At 36.1% G+C, this 19,415-nt stretch overlaps 1 protein-coding gene across 1 annotated transcript; it reads left to right on the top strand.

Annotated features, from left to right (window-relative positions):
• Nucleotides 1-671: 671 nt before the first annotated feature.
• On the top strand, nucleotides 672-4,723 carry LOC122604631 (protein FAR1-RELATED SEQUENCE 5-like). Its single transcript, XM_043777506.1, has 5 exons — nucleotides 672-765; nucleotides 1,206-2,031; nucleotides 2,251-2,422; nucleotides 3,223-3,936; nucleotides 4,175-4,723. Exons 1-5 carry the CDS (start codon nucleotides 672-674, stop codon nucleotides 4,721-4,723), a joined length of 2,355 nt encoding a protein of 784 aa, XP_043633441.1.
• Nucleotides 4,724-19,415: the final 14,692 nt, after the last annotated feature.

Here is a 19,415-nt window from a genome sequence, read left to right as displayed (position 1 = left end):
TTTTAATCCAATGGTCAAGATTCTCTTAACTTTACCTATAAAGTTACCTTAACTTTAAAAAATCTCTATCCTTTGTAGTCATGAACTTGAGAACTTTTTGTTAATTTTTCATCATTTAATAAATTAAATTATCTATAATCAATTAGCTTATGAATATATTATTAAAGGGGTGGGTTATTTCAAGAACCCTTAAAAAAAAAGAACCCAAGATATAATCCTAGCCATCCATTTATCAAGATCAAATTTTAATCAGGAAGGGTATTCTAGTCATTTAACATGTAATTACGAGTATATAACGTGTTAATTCTCCTCATTCGCGTTCTTAAGTGTGTGTAAAAACACACACCTTCCCACCTTCTGCTCTACAAAATTCCGATTAAAATCTACAAAATTCCGATCAGATATTCATATAATCCGATCAATCCTAAATGAAATCGCGATCAAACCTCCATTAATTACAATTAGATTCGATTTCAGATCTCAATTTCTAAAAAAAAAAAAATTCATAAATTCATATAAAAATTCATATTCCGGTTTTTGTGAAATTCAGATCCAATTTCCGATCGAACTATAACAGTTAAGTAATCATCAAATCGATTATCATCAATTGCAGTAGTTTTTTTTTATTTATAACTTTTTTAATATGAAATTTTTTAATTACACAGGTGAATATGGAAGAGGATTCAACTATGAATGATTACGAAGTCAATTCAACGATTCATGAAGAAGATAGTGTGTTCAGTAACCTGTTTGAAGCTGAATCGAGTAAGTTTTCAAATTTTCAGCTTAAAATTGAATGTATGTTGATCCTACACGTGTGTAGCAGATGTATGTATGCGTATTTTCAAAGTTTCAGCTTAGAAATTGAATGTATGTTGATCCTACACACGTGTAGCAGATGTATGTATGAAAATCGAAGTTGTATTAGTCGTCTACTCATGTGTAGGATGTGTTTTAGTTAACAGATATGAATATAGGTAGATACAATTGTATTAGTTTTGAAGCTCCAAAATATCGATATAAAAAGTTCATCCTACACATAAGTAGGACACTTTTTGTGTTAGCATGTTTTAGATATGATTAGTCGTTTACACATGTGTAGCTACATATGATCATTTTAGTCCTAAAACTGAAAATATCACTAGAAAGCTCTGTCCTACACATACGTAGAACATGTGCATATCTAAATGTTGTGTGTCGTGCAGGTTCGGTTAACAAGCCATGTAGTAGCTGGTATAACAGTAGGATGATAGAAACAGATAAAGGTGAAATATGTTGGATACCGGAAGTAGAGGAAGATGTAAGACTAGTTAAGGGTCAAGTTTTTGATACAATAGATGATTGCATTGAAATGTATGAGAGATATGCGTACCAAGCGGGTTTTGACACTAGGTTATCCACACAGAAAAAAACAAACAGTGGAGTGGTTAGATTGAAGTACATTTTGTGTAATAAAGAAGGGAAACCACAAGGTGTAAGCATAGATACACTGAATCACGAAAACAGTGGCAAAAGAGTACGTATTTCGTCACTGCAAGTGACAGGATGTGAAGCACATGTCATATTCAAGCTGATCGAAGGCCGACAATCGTACATATTAGATGAGTTTGAGGAAAAACACAATCATCAACTGAATTCGGTGGAGCATAGACACTTGTCGAGAAGACAAAGAAAATTGGGAATCTCTGAAATGACGTTTATTAATAAGGTTTCAACTTCGAATATAGGAGCGACAAGAGCTCATCATATCTACAGCAATATGCTAGGTTCTTACAAGAACACACACGGCACAGTGAACGACTTCAAGAACTACAAGAACAAAATCAATTGTTTTATAAGCTCAAGTGATGCGCAGATGTTGGTAAATAGAATGGAAAACAGACGAGAGCATGTCCCAAATTTTACCTTCGAATACAAGGTAAAAGATAACAGTGAGTTGGAGTGTATGTTTTGGGCCGATGAGACAGCAAAAGCAAATTTTAAAGAATTTGGAGATATCATTTCATTCGATGCTACTTACAGGACAAACAGGCAAGTGTATGATCTTTTTATTCAGAGTCATATTATTGTATTTACACGTGTAAAAGTGTCGTTTATTCATATCCTACAGTCCTACACAGGGGTAAAATAACAGTCATAATGTATGATTTTTTTATTCGGAATCATATTATTGTATTTACACGTGTGAAAGTGTCGTTTATTCGTACCCTGCACAGGGGGTAACATAACAGCCATAATGTGCAATTTCAGGTACAACATGATGTTTGTCCCATTCACTGGGATAGACAACCATAAGAAGACTGTGTCTATTGGAGCTGGTATGCTTAGGGATGAAACAACAGATTCTTATGTGTGGTTGTTGAAAGCGTTTTTGGATACATTTGGAAGCCAACCAAAGATGGTCGTCACAGATCAAGATGCAGTAATGAAGAAAGCCGTTGCACTCGTCTTAACGGAATCAAGGCACCGACTGTGCATGTGGCACATCTGTGAGTCCCTCGATAGCTATAGATCGCTCTCGAGATCGTCTATGATTATGTCGTGAGTGCGGAATCCTCACGAGATAACTAGTTTGATTAGTAAACTGGTATATCGCTAATTATCAAGTAAATAATCAGCCGTATTGTGCTATCTTCGTTTCTATAAGCTATAGAACGAACTTAGGTGTCTGGAGTACTTGTATGTCGAACGTATGTATTATCTTAGGGTATTCGTTCGTATATATATGTTTCAGGTCGAACTGGGCTTGCTAGGCTTTGTTCTTACGAACTTAGCTGCCAGCCCATCTAACGAAGTTAATCTTCGTTTGTACCAAACGAAGTTTATCTTCGTTTTCCTCTAATGAAGATATACCTTATCTTCGTTAGATGTAATACTTGGTTATATTCCTAAGTGTTTCATCTTAAGGAATCCTAACACATATTATGTTTGTACTTGTATATCACACAACAAACATCATACATAACACATATATATATATACAACTCCAAAACATGTAATCGATCATTACCAAAACATAAAGTCCATAATCTATCAATTACATATATAGATACGACATAAATTAACATAATGTCTCAATCTAAACAACATATTAAATCTAAGTTGCTGTTGTCACATCAACGTGCATCAACAACATCACTCAGAAGCTGCCTATGAAGGTACAAAATGGAAAAATGTGACATTCTTCACATGTGTAGGTAGGCTAACCATTTTCTTATGCAGGTAGGAAAACGCATGTTTGATAATACTGATTTCAAGAAGAAGTTCAATGACATAGTTTGGAACATATCATTGAGTACAAAGACGTTTGAGAAAAGATGGGAAGAGATAATGAAGGAATTCAAGTTGGAAGAACATCCATGGTTCATGCATATGTATGATATCAGGTCTACATGGATACCAGCTTACTTCACAGACTTACCAATGTCGGGTTTGATGAGAACCACCTCAAGATCGGAAAGCGAAAACTCATTCTTCAGCAATTTCACAAGTGGTGGAGCAATGTTGATTCAATTTATGATGTCATATGAGTCTGCCATGGAGAGGCAGGGGAGTAGGCTAGAGGTTCTCGACCACCAGACGCATAACAAGAGACCACCGCTTCAAACCCCTCTTCTTATTGAAGAACACGCTTACAATGTTTACACGCGTACCATTTTCTTGTTAGTGCAAAAAGAAATATATTTGGGAAGTTGGCGGTGTTCTCGGCATTCCGTAACCTCAGGGATGCAAGGATGTGATGTGATTGTGGTTAAAGAGATTAGGGAAGTTAAGAAAAACATACAAAAAGTGGTGGTTGGCAAAAAGAAAGACAAGAATGTTGAAGTGGTTGAAGACATCAAAACTGTGGATCCAGAAGAAGCTGAAGATGAAACCGAAAATGAAACAGGGATGGGAAGCACAACCAAAACTGTGGAAAAAGAATATACTTTCCAGGTATGCTACTCAAAAACTCACTTAGCACATTTACTTACACATGGGTAGGTACATCTGATAATATATGCTACGCATGGGTAAGACAGTTTATTAGAATTTTTTAGATGTAACAACGGGTCCTATTCTCTTGTGTGACATTAAGGCGACACATAACAAGCAAAATGGAACCACTGATTGTCGCTGCATGACTTTCACGAGATATGGATTTTTATGCCGACACATATTTTGTGTGTTCAAGAGCTTGCATGTTCAACAAATTCCAGAAAAATACATCCTAAGAAGGTGGAAAAAGGATTTGATACCTCCAGGAATGAGAACACGAAGATATATTGGAGAAGGTGGGTCAAGTGAAGAATGTGAGAGGATGGGAAATGAGTTGCATTTTATGGTAGATGTTTGTGTAGATATATTGCAGAAAGATGAGGAAAAGCTGTCTCATTTTGTTGAAAAAGTCAGGGCGCTAAAAGATGAGATAGAGGCTGCACATTCAAACTCAAGATCAAACGATCATTATGAGGCAATAGAGAGATTCTTAGGAGTTACCAAGCCAAGTAACAATGATGTTCAAAATCCACCTGTTTTACCATACAAGGGATGCGGAAAAGACAGCAGATTAAAGTCTCTAAACGAAAAGGTGACTGAAAAATATCTAAAGCCAAAAAGAAAGTGCAGAAAGTGTGGGACATTGACAAGTGACCACGACGCAAGGAATTGTGAAAAGAAGAAAGCAGAAAAAGCTAAAGCAGAGGCGGTGGCTCAAGCTCTTGAAAAACTTGAAAAGAAGTAATCAATTGGATGTTTGAATTAGAAGATAGATAAATATATAAAAAGATGTAATTCATTGATAATTTTTTCTTTCTTTTTTCCGAATGTTCAAAAATAATGTCCTACACATGCTTAAGAACTTGTGTGAGCAATGTAATTGGATGATTTACTCTAGCTACTTGATTTACTTTTGTTACTTGAATGAAATTCAATGTAAATTTAGGTTTTCAATGTGCAAGTTGTGGGTAAGTCCGATCTACACATGTGTAGGAAAGACTTGAAACTGGTGAATTATATAACCTACCCATGCGTAAGTAAAACCTGCCCATGGGTAAGTTACTTATGAAGTTCAAAATTGTTAACCAGAACTGACATGTTTATAACTTACACATGGGTAAGTATAACTTACACATGGGTGAGTTTATAAACTTACACATGGGTAAGTCCGATCTACACATGTGTAGGAAAGACCTGAAACTGGTGAGTTATATAACCTACCCATGGGTAAGTACAACCTGCCCATGGGTAAATTACTTATGAAGTTCAAAATTGTTAACCAGAACTGGCATGTTTATAACTTACACATGGATAAGTACAAATTACACATGGGTAAGTTACCTAAAACCCTAAAATGCTAAACCCTAAATGCTAAATCCTAAAAAACCTAAAACGGATGAGGGTTCCCGCTCTAGGGTTTAGGGTTTGAAGCTCGAGGGTTAGCCTATCAGCTAACCCTCGACCTTCAAACCCTAAACCCTAGAGCGGGATGTGGTAGGGGAATGACGCATTCTAAAACCCTAAAATGCAAAACCCTAAATGCTAAATCTTAAAACGGATGAGGGTTCCCGCTCTAGGGTTTAGGGTTTGAAGCCCAAGGATTAGCCTATCGGCTAACCCTCGACCTTCAAACCCTAAACCCTAGAGCGGGATGTGGTAGGGGAATGACGCATTCTAAAACCCTAAAATGCTAAATCCTAAAACGGATGAGGGTTCCCGCTCTAGGGTTTAGGGTTTGAAGCCCGAGGGTTAGCCTATCGGCTAACCCTCAACCTTCAAACCCTAAACCCTAGAGCGGGATGTGGTAGGGGAATGACGCATTCTAAAACCCTAAAACTCTAAACCCTAAATGCTAAATCCTAAAACGGATGAGGGTTCCCGCTCTAGGGTTTAGGGTTTGAAGCCCGAGGGTTAGCCTATTGGCTAACCCTCGACCTTCAAACCCTAAACCCTAGAACGGGATGTGGTAGGGGAATGACGCATTCTAAAACCCTAAAATGCTAAACCCTAAATGCTAAATCCTAAAACGGATGAGGGTTCCCGCTCTAGGGTTTAGGGTTTGAAGCCCAAAGGTTAGCCTATCGGCTAACCCTCGACCTTCAAACCCTAAACCCTAGAACGGGATGTGGTAGGGGAATGACGCATTCTAAAACCCTAAAATGCTAAACCCTAAATGCTAAATCCTAAAACGGATGAGGGTTCCCGCTCTAGGGTTTAGGGTTTGAAGCCCGAGGGTTAGCCTATCGGCTAACCCTCGACCTTCAAACCCTAAACCCTAGAATGGGATGTGGTAGGGGAATGACGCATTCTAAAACCCTAAAATGCTAAACCCTAAATGCTAAATCCTAAAACGGATGAGGGTTCCCGCTCTAGGGTTTAGGGTTTGAAGCCCAAGGGTTAGCCTATCGGCTAACCCTCGACCTTCAAACCCTAAACCATTTAGCGGGATGTGGTAGGGGAATGACGCATTCTAAAACCCTAAAATGCTAAACCCTAAATGCTAAATCCTAAAACGGATGAAGGTTCCCGCTCTAGGGTTTAGGGTTTGAAGCCCAAGGGTTAACCTATCGGCTAACCCTCAACCTTCAAACCCTAAACCCTAGAGCGGGATGTGGTAGGGGAATGACGCATTCTAAAACCCTAAAATGCTAAACCCTAAATGCTAAATCCTAAAACGGATGAGGGTTCCCGCTCTAGGGTTTAGGGTTTGAAGGTCGAGGGTTAGGCTAACCCTCGGGCTTCAAACCCTAAACCCTAGAATGGGATGTGGTAGGGGAATGACGCATTCTAAAACCCTAAAATGCTAAACCCTAAATGCTAAATCCTAAAACGGATGAGGGTTCCCGCTCTAGGGTTTAGGGTTTGAAGCCCAAGGGTTAGCCTATCGGCTAACCCTCGACCTTCAAACCCTAAACCCTTTAGCGGGATGTGGTAGGGGAATGACGCATTCTAAAACCCTAAAATGCTAAACCCTAAATGCTAAATCCTAAAACGGATGAGGGTTCCCGCTCTAGGGTTTAGGGTTTGAAGCCCGAGGGTTAGCCTATCGGCTAACCCTCGACCTTCAAACCCTAAATCCTAGAGCAGGATGTGGTAGGGGAATGACGCATTCTAAAACCCTAAAATGCTAAACCCTAAATGCTAAATCCTAAAACGGATGAGGGTTCCCGCTCTAGGGTTTAGGGTTTGAAGCCCGAGGGTTAGCCTATCGGCTAACCCTCGACCTTCAAACCCTAAACCCTAGAACGGGATGTGGTAGGGGAATGACGCATTCTAAAACCCTAAAATGCTAAACCCTAAATGCTAAATCCTAAAAAACCTAAAACGGATGAGGGTTCCCGCTTTAGGGTTTAGGGTTTGAAGGTCGAGGCTAACCCTCGGGCTTCAAACCCTAAACCCTAGAGCGGGATGTGGTAGGGGAATGTTCAAAAATAATGTCGTACACATACTTAAGAACTGGTATATTTATAAATTACACATGGGTAAGTATAACCTACAAATGTGTAGAAAGACCTGTAACTGGTGAGTTGTATATCATACACATAGGTAAGTACGACCTGCCCATGGGTAAGTACGACCTGCCCATGGGCAAGTACGACCTGCCCATGGGTAAGATGTATAATGGAAGTAAAAAAGACAGTTCTGCAAAGGAAATTAGATCTGAATTCAAAGATACAGATTGCAAATCTTAAGTTTCAGCATTAAACACATGTTCAAAGATAGCTTCATTAACAAGTAGCACAATAAACGACAAAAAGATGTCGAACAATCCTACGTCCCAAGCTAAAACATCAAAATAACAAGATTAAAATCAAAGTCTAACAGTACCAAAAAGTATTAAACAACCAAGTTCACCAGCTACAAAGGATCAAAATGCATATTAGAGGCAACAACATTACGAATCGCCTCCTTGCTCGTAGGAACATGATACGACTCCTTGAACACCTTTAAATATTCATGAAATTTATGTTTAAGAATGTTCTCTGAATGGCACAAAATCTTGGTGCAGTATTTCGCCCTTAGGTTAGAAAGCTGAATTTTCTGAGTAACGTCACCACTTGCACGCTCCCTCTTAAATCCAATGTCCCAGTCTTCACGTGCTTGGCCAACATATGTGTCCATATGACACATCAAAAACACCCCACAGTCTGAAGTGTTGTTTTTGGTCCTCCACTTCATCTTCATTATATTATGCTTTACCTTGTTGATACTGTCTGCTTTGGGATGACCATATTTTCTCAAATGACAAACAAATAGGTCACGCTGAAACAAAAAGCAACAAGTACTATGTAAGAAATCAAACTTGGCATTGTAAGCCTAAAGATGCACAAAAATCGATACTTACGACAACATCACAAACTTGTTTGTATTTCACATCATATTCATCACACGAAGCACTATTATCAATTATGGTGAAGGCAGCCCTTGCAAGATTAAAGACAACGAGGTAGTAGTGCTCAAATGCAAGAATCGGGAAAAAAACCTGCATATTCAATATAATGTATGCTGAGCAGTTATCGTACACATCTGAAAATCAAAGGAGGTATTGCTAAAAACCAGAAACCACAGAAGTACTTACAGTTTCAAAATTCTTCATGTCCAGGAACTGAGTATTACGACGCAATACCAACTGCATATTCGATTCAAAAATCTCGAATGCTTTTTCAAGAGTCAACGTTCCGTCCCACATATTAGATGTCTGGTTTAAAAAACTTGTTTAGTACCTTAAAAGGTGCAAAAAGAAAAAGTAAAAAAAAAAACATAAATTAACTTTAACAAACAGCTTACAATTGTTGTGGAATACAAAAATAATCTAGTGGGTATTCCTCCATTGACCTTTTGTTCTTCAAGAAGTATGAGACTCCAAACATCAATAACAGAAGCATGCACAGGAAATCCAGGTGCCAAACTTTCCAAATGGGCACGGGTTAAATAATGGCCAGTTTTTGTTTCAAATACAAACTCCCTAACAAGAATAAACAACAAAAACATAATAAATTGAAAACATGTGAATACATATAAAAACATAGAACTGTAAAATGAAACTATAAAATTACACACGTGCAAAAGAATAAACTTACATGGCTTCACCTTGAAGAACAAAGAAACTGCCAGAAAGTTCAAACTCAAATTGCTCAAAGGACGTAGTGACATCAGTAACCATACCCTTATACGGAGAACGAAAGTATTTTGAAGGTTTTAACATCCGTTTCTTAGCATCCTCTAACTTCGCATTCTTTGCATCATCATTACCCTTTGAAGGTTTCTCCCTCCGCTTCTTAACATCCTCTAGCTTCGCATTTTTTGGATCAGCATCATCCTTTTTCGACAAAGCAAAATTAGCAGAAACAGATGGCGGGGAAAAACGAGTGACAATGCGATTACTAGGTTTCAGGGAAGGAGTAATGAAATCCTGAGACAGATGAAGAGAAAAACTCGGAGCATAATCTGTAGCACAACGGCCTAGTTTGGTTTTAGGCACACTTTTATCAATGTTATCAAGAACCGTATTAAGAGCGGGATCATTCAACCACTCGTCTCCATTTAAACCATCATCTTCACCCGCCGAATTGGCAAAATGTTGTTTATCTTCATTTTCTGTTGACTTCTCGAAATTGGTACCATCAGGAACATCTTTTTGGTTATCAAAAACATCATCATCAGTATTCTTAGTATTCTCACAAAAACCATCAGATTTCTGATCATTATAACCCTCTTCATTACATTCAACATTAACACCATCAGCATAATCACATGGATCTTGGACATACTCATTGAATCTTTGATCATCAGCAGTTGGGATTTCAGTTTTTGAGTGTCTTAAAAATTCTTCAAACTTATCCTTCAAACCTAAAAGCTTCACATCATCAGGAAACAATGAGACCCCCTTATTCAATATAGAATCAAGCTGAAGAACAATTTCCTGAACCTTTGAATAGATTTCCTGAAATGTAACAGAAACATAAAGTATTAAGAATGTAATAAAAAAAACGATCCTACACGTGTGGAGTTGCTACACATGGGAAGGTAACACTTTAACATTTGTATGACAGTGCTACACATGTGTAAGTCATAAATTACACATGTGAAGAGTCAACCGATGCACAAGTAGTGGCAAGAAGATTAACACCTTGATCAACTTCATCCTCTGATAAAGGAGGCTGCAAAGGAAGCTTACCGAAATTTCCATTAGCTTTAAGCTCCGCCTCAACTCGCTGTGCCAAGTAAATACGATTCCAGCTCTTGATGGCTGGTCGTGAGCGAGGAACCGGGAAACTTTCACAAACGGTGGAATCAACATAAAGCAACTGCATCATCGTGTAAACGACGTTAAACACACAAACACATAAATAAAAGGCAAAAACGTAATAAAAACAGAATATTACTTGCAAAAACATCATCGGCCCAGACCAATGTGTATCCTTAGGCAGTGGCCATCTCTTCTTACATCCTTCCATATGACGAATCAGAAAATCACACCAATCAATCGACTTGATGTCGGTATCTTCTGTTATGCGGTCAAGAATTGCCTTTTGACAGCCAACAGTGTAAGCACCACTCGCATCCAAAGTGACCATCGTGCCAACAAAAAGCATTAAGAAATTAAGCTTGAACGATAAACCAGCCTCATCAGAATGTTTGAGAACATGCGCAACATGCTTAGGACGAACATATGCCAAACCAAAATCAGATTTCCATCGATCAGAGAAAGATTTTTCATCATCACCAACATTCTTTAATGGCAACGAAAAAAGATTTATATCACCCATTGGGATCCCGAGAATATCACGAACAGCTTCACGATTGATATTAATGGAAACAGAATCAAAAGTGATCTTCAAACCTTCTACATCTAACTTATCAACAACAAAAAAGCCTAACGAACCAGGGAGAGTGTCGAGTTTCATATCCAGAAAACTACCGAAACCCATCTCTCTAATAACCCTTTTCTGTTGTTCTTTGATATTAGACAAAACTTCAAAAAGCAAGTTAGGAGATGACCTAGTCCTAACACTAGGAAGAATGTCAACTTTCAACTTCTGAGTCCTTTGTTTAACATTTTCTCCCTTTTTTGAACTTCTCATGGACTTTTTACTCTTAACCGACTTCTCAACAACCTTTGAAACATCTTCAGTGTCTCCCTTTTCTGGAATTCTCTTGGACTTTCTACTCTTAACCGACTTCTCAAAAACCTTTGAAACATCTTCAGTACGACGTTTCTTCGACCTGTGAGAAACATCTCCTGTATCAGTTTCAATCAGCCGTTTGTTTGTTTTAACGGACTTAGAACGGCTGACACTGTTGGATTTATCAGCTTCAACAGGCTTGACGGTGGAAACCTTCTTCGCACGCTTTGATGACACAAAATCAGAATCAGAAGAAGACTCAGAAACGTTGGCAACCTTTTTAGAAGATTTTGATTTCAGAGATTTCGGTTCCGATACATCTTTATCATCAGTTTTATCTTGCGGAACTATAATAAAAAAAAAATACATATAAGGAAATAATCAAAAAGCCACAACTAGACTAAAACAAATAAACCTAAGCAATATAAGCAATTAAAATGAGAAATTTACACATGTGTAGCAAGACTTTATGTTAGAGCACATAAAGTGCACAATCTGTTGTCCGATGCAATAATTCTAAAAGGCTAAGAACTATTAAGTTAATAAGGCCCAGTCTGTTTGTACAACCTATAAATATAAGTCTTAGGTCACGAATTTAGGTTGATGATTTAGTTGCAACATAAAGTCATTCACTAGGTTCTCGAGGTAGAGATCTATACCTCGAGATACCGCCCAAACTATCACGATTCGTCTCAATGATTGTAATCCGTAATCCTTGTAGATGTTGTTCATACGGATTCATCTTGTAATCATATGATTAATGATAGTATTTTTGTGTTTATCTCCTGTTCTTATTATCTTCGTGTGTGTTTATCATGATAATCATTAATTAACCCTAAAGACGATTATAGATGGATTCCGCACATCTATGATTGTTAGATCTCGTGTTAATCGATCCGGGAACGTGCTGAAACACGTTTTTACAAGTGGTATCAGAGCTTTGGAGGATGATATTTCCTCAAACGAGATCTGAAAATTAGGTTTTTGATGAAGAATTCGACCAGATCTGCTAAATTCGTTCTAAGTTCATCTCACGAAGATAGGAAACGAATTTAACTTTAAATTCGTTCTAAGTTCATCTCACGAAGATAGGAAACGAATTTACCTTACGAAGTTAGTTGTTCTTACGAACTTAAGTCTTAACTTCGTACAGATTTATGAAGTATGATGTCGAACTTTAAGTAGCATATGCACTATAAAACAATGTGATTATCATGAAGCATGAATTTACTTCGAATATGACTTGTTTAAGTTATCGGGTGATGAGACTGATTATTTAAGAATGAACTGAAAGGGGATATAGGTATGACAAGTAATATGAAATTCTATAGCCGATATGGATATAAGAGCTTTTACTCTCTAAGTTTGGACTATTTGAAATATGGATATAAGAGCCCTTACTCTCTAAGTTTGAGCTATTGAAATTAGCGTGTGAATATTGCGATGATTATGTAGTCATGCCTTACTATTGACATACTTATTGCACCCTAAGGTTGAGCTATATAAGGGCTAGTGCGTAGATGATGTAATGACTATATAGTTGTGCCTAATTATGAGATAGTTATGATGCTCTAAGATGTAACTATTGAGAACTAGTAATCGCTTGATATGACGATAATATAGTTAGTCCTTACTATCAAGATAGATATTGTATGTTGAGATTCGATCGCTTGAGAACTAGTGATTGCCCTTGGGAAATTCATTATAAACTAGAAATTTTCTAAGTATGAAAGTTGTCATTAAGTACCCCTCTGATATTCGTTCACTCATGCTTTTTGAAACTATTCAATATCCTTTTCTTATGACACCGCTATTCATTATTTACATACGACGACGCAATATCACCTATAAAGCATCCTCTCACGAGCGTTTGACGATATACTCTAAGGATTATAGTCCCAAGATATGACGCGACTTGAAGGTATCTACACACAACCTTTTTATGCGATCTGAGATGGCGCAAAACATACGGGGAATGTCAAACTAAGTCGGAGATTTACAAAGGGTGAGCGGCACTAAGGCCTTATCACAATACAACGTCACCAGTCGAACACGTACCCATACATTCTAGATGACACACTGTGAGGAATGTAACCTCGAAATTTGGTGCAATATTTCTATTTTAACACGTATACGCGAACATCTATCTATATTATTTAAGTCAGTGCGGCGTATATTGACGTCATTAAAAGTTGGAGTCCAATGGGCAACGTAACACATAGAAGTGATTTCTTTAACTCGCGCAAGGAGTCTGATTCGAGCCTTAATGAATCTTTTGTTTTATATTTCCTACTTGACTCATTCGAAACCAAATTCTTAATGATTCAAAGTAATGATCACCACCGCTTCTCTTCAAAAGTTAGTAACCTAACAACATACAACTCACTCACGCCACACTCGGCAATGACGAAACCAAGTAAGTAGTGCTCCGCTCTCGCTGCGACATCAAGAGATGCGAATGACGTTTAGTCATCAGCTGTCCAAAAGCGAGATGCTTGGGATAAATATATAGCATAGAAGATGCTATTGGATCATGTACATAACATAGGTTGTGGAAGATATGTTGTATGTCAATCAAAGTACAAAGAAGCAAATTTTCACAAGCGACGTTGAAGCATTCCGTTTAACTCACCTAAAGATATTAATCTGGGTTGACGTCTTATTCTTGCTACGAACTCTTACTCCTCACTTCCACGTTGAAGCTAGCCAAGTGAATTTTGACAAACTCGAGGACCAAAAATGATGGAAGCATGGTCCTTCTTCTTTTCCAAAGATTTACGATTCCCTTAATTCACGGATGACTCGACACAACACCTGAAAGTGGTGAGACCAAATAACTAACACCACCCACTCGCAACGACGTTAAGAGAAGGACTCACTCGATACAAGGAAGTTCAAGAAACTAGCGAGTCAGAGAATATAGTATAGAAGATACTATAAACTAGTATACCCAATGGAAGCGATGCCTTGGATATGGTCTACATGTGAGCGAGTGTAGAGGCAATTGAACCGAGGCCTCAAAGTGATGAAGGAATTAAAGGTCCTTTTATCCATGTAAAATGGAGCCTCGACGAAAATTAGAAGAAATTCTAAAGTGACCGCTGGAGCAAAGATGCAATTAAGAAGGATAAGAAGTAATATGAGAATTATGTGACTCCCGCGATTTGAAGATAAACGAATAATGATTTGGGACTACTTTAGAGAACAAGAGTAGTTACAAGTAAGATTAGGAAATCTAGCGAATCGAAGGTCGTCTAGAAGGATGAGAAAATTTGGCGAATTGAAGATTGCCAAGATGTAATGGTGATTCAAAGAACCTAGTTAAGAAGGTGGCTAATGAGCTTGCTTAGGGGAGAAAGCGAGATGATACAAAAAGCATGAAATCCCTTACATTTTTCTAGAAGAAAAATGTTAAGGGGGTAATCGCAACAAGAAAGATACTCGAACAAGGGGTATGAAACACAAGGTTTTCCTCTATCTTTCAAGAAGAGTTACTCACTAACGTCATTGAAAGAGACATGAAGTAGAAGGTAAAGTAAAGGAAGGAGATTAAATCAAGCGATAAAGTGAAGGTATTGACGTTATCTACGAGATGCAGTTCCGACGGTGTTCATCTTTATGGCGCTCCATGCAATATACTTTAGATACCTATTGGAAAACCTTCATCGAAAGACAAACTATTAGTAGAACATATCAACTAAGCCAAGAGAAAGAACGACGAGTTGTGATGGCCACTTCCTCATGATCAACGAACCGTAGAGAGGTAAGTAGAAATAAGATGAATTTGGGTAAGAAATATTTTGCAACACATGGTGGGTCGTCAAGGACCATTGATCCAAGGAGTAGTGCGCCTAAGAAAAAAGAACAAGGAAAACAATATGGAATCACTAAGTTAATAGTGAAAACAAATAAGGAATACAACGTTAGAAGTCAAGGCACGTACCACCACAACGATCAAGGAAGTTGGTCGTTGAATTTAACTTTCAAGAAACTACAAACTCCGGGAAGAGCTATTTACGGAACACTGGAACGAAAGTGCGATAATGATAACATACATCTGTTATGAGTTCGGATTCAAGGATCCCTATCACTATGATCTTACAAGTACCCCTAAAATAACTTCATGGACTAGTGACTGTTGGTGTGTTATTCGAGGCGATGATTACTCTAATTAGAGATGGATTTGAGTGACGAAATGGTAAGGAGTATGGTGACCCATGAGAAAACGAAATAAAAATGGAGGGAACCGCATGGTTGGGGAAAAGACTAAGTAACCGTTGTTTCCTCTAAACTATCTTATACCCCAATTCCTGATAACATTATGTTATAGAATGCTGAAAATAGATTTGAGGCTTTAGAAGAGCAAGGTCATTGGAAGTTTTGTGGAGGCCTGAAAGGACCTAAGAAGAATTGTTCTGGAGAAGGAATCCAAACTAATAAGGGCTTGAGATGTCCATCTTACCAAGATAGTGAGGATATGATATAATTAATTGTAAGCATAAGGATTGTGTAAACTCTATCGCGACGAATGCGTAGGCATAGAATAGAATTGGAAGAGGTTATACGTGCAATGTTGACAAGGAGTTTAGCCGAAAATATGTCACAAATGATAGAACTTCTACATTAAAAAGGAAGAAATAAAGGTGCCATGAAATGATTTGCAAGCTAAGCAAGAGAAATTGGTAACGATGCGACATGGAGAATAATAAAAAGGTGACTTTGGGAAAATAAGGGCGAAATTGAAGAACATAGGTGCGTATGAGGAACAAGATGAAACTATCATCATACATTACATGACCGATTTTCCCTTGCACACCATGGGACAATAAAGACGAAACTAAAACCCTAGAATGAGGAACTATTGTTAGAGCACATAAAGTGCACAATCTGTTGTCCGATGCAATAATTCTAAAAGGCTAAGAACTATTAAGTTAATAAGGCCCAGTCTGTTTGTACAACCTATAAATATAAGTCTTAGGTCACGAATTTAGGTTGATGATTTAGTTGCAACATAAAGTCATTCACTAGGTTCTCGAGGTAGAGATCTATACCTCGAGATACCGCCCAAACTATCACGATTCGTCTCAATGATTGTAATCCGTAATCATTGTAGATGTTGTTCATACGGATTCATCTTGTAATCATATGATTAATGATAGTATTTTTGTGTTTATCTCCTGTTCTTATTATCTTCGTGTGTGTTTATCATGATAATCATTAATTAACCCTAAAGACGATTATAGATGGATTCCGCACATCTATGATTGTTAGATCTCGTGTTAATCGATCCGGGAACGTGCTGAAACACGTTTTTACACTTTATCCTTAGCCAATTAGATCAACAACAAATATCAGAATCATTATTAAAACATCATCAACCGCTCACAGTTAAAGATTTCTAAAAGTAACTACCTACACATGTGTAACTAACTAAAAAATAAGAAATAATCAACAATGAAAAAAATATAACGAAACAACAACAATAACCAGAAGAATAACAGCATTAAAATGTCTAAATAAGTAGGAATAAAAACCATCAACTACACAAAAATCATATACAATCATCAATTAAATAAAACGTAAAAATAAATGTAATGAAAAAAACCGAAATGCATACCAGGAGATTTACATCGTTTTGCAGACCTCTTCCTCATTGTAACCCTAACTTGATCGGGAAAAAATATTTCAAACCCTAATTTCAATCGGATTTTAAAAATAAGATACTTTTCACCGGAATCTGTAGTAGTATTTGATAATACGAAGATAGAAAATGGAAATTAATCAAAAATCATGGATAAAACACGATCAAAAATGGAGAAATAACTGGCGGAGATTACTGTGTGAAGAAGGTTTGAGAGAGAGGGGCGGAGGAAACAAGGAGTGAGGAGACGAGAGAGAGGTGTTTGATGGGGGTGGGGAAATTACAAAGATACCCCTTCAATTAGACACGGGAGAAATTTTTGATCTAATCTCAGTCGTCCAAACTTTTTGATCCAAGGGATGTGGTTAGTTCCTGGGTTCTTTTTTTTTTGTTAGTTCTTAATTTACCCTCCCTCTATTATTAAAATCATATCTCCACATCTAAAATGTAAATCCTATCTAAAATGTAAAACCTATCTATATTACCCACATATGAAAAATATAAATTATAATATCGGTTAGTTAAAAATAATTTTAATATTTTTTTATGGTGAATATTAAATTAACCATTTGTATTTTTAATGGCAAGATTGGTCCCTTTAGTTTGTACACTTTAGCAAGGGGGGTCTTTTTTCGAGAATCGTTGCAATGGGGGTCCTATTTTGAGAAATTTTTACAAAATTGGTCCAATTTTGTCAGATTCGTTAAAGGGGGCCGTCAAGTGTGCATGTGTGGGGGTATTTATGTACCTTCCACCCCACAGGGACCCCCATTGCTAAAATGGAAAACCACATGAACCAATCTTGCAACTTTTTTTAAAATCCATTACTAAATAATATCTTTTAACTTTTCAAAAAAAAAAAAAAAATCTTATTAAATAATTAACTTAAATATATTTTTTAACACTTTTAAATTTTTCATGATTATTTGTTGTTAAAAAACTAAAAACATATTACCACTAAAAATTAAAAGGGTATTATTTAGCGATGGATTTTTAAAAAATAAAAGTTTATAAAACTTTTTAAAAAGTTAAAAGATATTATTTAGTGATAGATTTTTAAAAATTGTAAGCTTATAAAACTTTTTAAAAAGTTAAAACGTATTATTTAGTGATGGATTTTTAAAAATTATAAGTTTATAAAAATTTTTAAAAAGTTAAAACGTATTATTTAGTGATGGATTTTTAAAAATTATAAGTTTATAAAACTTTATAAAAAGTGAAAACGTATTATTTAGTGATGAATTTTTAAAAATTGTAAGTTTATAAAGCTTTTTCTACAATTATTAATATATTTAGTAATTAACTTAATTCAAGAGATTATAACATACAATTAGTAACTCTGTTCAAATAATATAAATGTCATATTTGATATTTTAATTATCTATTCTCGTGTTAAACAAAGAGGAAGTTAACAACATTTTTTGGAATAAAAAATATAGTACTAAATAAATGCAAATAAAAAACTTAAATTCTAATTATAAATATAAGAAAAAGCAAACTAATAATTTGATATTTGTCTTAAAAAAACAAAATCTTTGATATATTCTTAGAAAGTAATTATACATTATTATGTGAATTGGAGTTCATAAATTGAATTATTTATAAGTTTTAGAATTTTTTAAACAATTATATTGTTTTTAAACAACCTCTAGTTCGTTCTCCTTTCTTGAGAGCGTGGTGGCACAAGAGATCTACTTTAATGACTAAATTTTGTGGCTTACGTCATGCAAAGTTTGCGATAATGATAGTTGTTAATTAAGTTTCCATTGAAGATGTATAGTCGTAGTTGTGTATTTGTGAATCTATGTGAGTTTTGCTTCAAGTTATCTAAACTTGGTTTAACACAACATCACGTACTTACATTTACTCGTTTTAGGATAGCAGATTATTTATAATAGTTTATATGCTTTATGTGTTTCATGGTCTATTTTGTGATTAATTTTATCTTTATCGTGTTTACACCTTCCAAACACTTCCAATTAGTGCCGATGAAGTTGAAATGCTAATCACGGAGTAGTGTGACATCAAGATGTGATGCTTTACATGTGAAGCTGCATAATATTAGTAGGTATATATATTTATGTCCTGTTCTCTGAAGGTCGATAATAACTAGACTCAGCTTTGGTTGAACTTCGTTAAGTGTGTGCATTAGTATAATGGTCTAGAGAGCTTGTGGATATATATATAAAATTGGGATAAGTGTCTGGGAATGTAATGAACTATGCACGAATGTTTATGTTGTGTAATGAACTACTTGGATGTTTATTGTATGTAATGAACTTTCAAATCCAAGTTGTTGGATGTATCCGACCAATCAAAAACTTACAAATGACAGCTTACATGGTTGCCACATATACCCGGTTGCATCCAATAAATAGGATTTAAAAGTTCATTACATATAATAAACATCTAAGTAGTTCATTACATAACATAAATATTACTGCATAGTTCATTATATTCTCAGATACTTATCCCTACAAAATTTTACTTAAAGTTGGGAAAATATGTAATTTTTAAATTTGATTGGGTATATATGTAATTAGGGTATTAATATTGGGTATATATGAAATACTCCCTTTAGTTTTTTAAACAATAAATAATCATGAAAAGTTAAAAAGTGTTAAAAAATTATATTTAATTATTTAAAGATTTTTGCTTTTATGAAAAAA

The sequence above is a fragment of the Erigeron canadensis genome, chromosome 6 (genome assembly GCF_010389155.1).
Source record: "Erigeron canadensis isolate Cc75 chromosome 6, C_canadensis_v1, whole genome shotgun sequence".
In the NCBI taxonomy this organism is placed as follows: domain Eukaryota; kingdom Viridiplantae; phylum Streptophyta; class Magnoliopsida; order Asterales; family Asteraceae; genus Erigeron; species Erigeron canadensis.
The sequence above is the reverse complement of the archived record's forward strand: the minus strand, read 5'-3'. Positions and strand labels throughout refer to the sequence as shown.

Bases quoted from the DNA above. Each gene is read 5' to 3' on its own strand.
- LOC122604631 (XM_043777506.1), top strand. From the start codon at position 672: ATGGAAGAGGATTCAACTATGAATGATTACGAAGTCAATTCAACGATT. The intron at 2,032-2,250 runs GCAAGTGTATGA...GTGCAATTTCAG, and splicing joins GCTACTTACAGGACAAACAG to GTACAACATGATGTTTGTCC. The intron at 3,937-4,174 runs GTATGCTACTCA...TGTGTGTTCAAG, and splicing joins AAAAAGAATATACTTTCCAG to AGCTTGCATGTTCAACAAAT.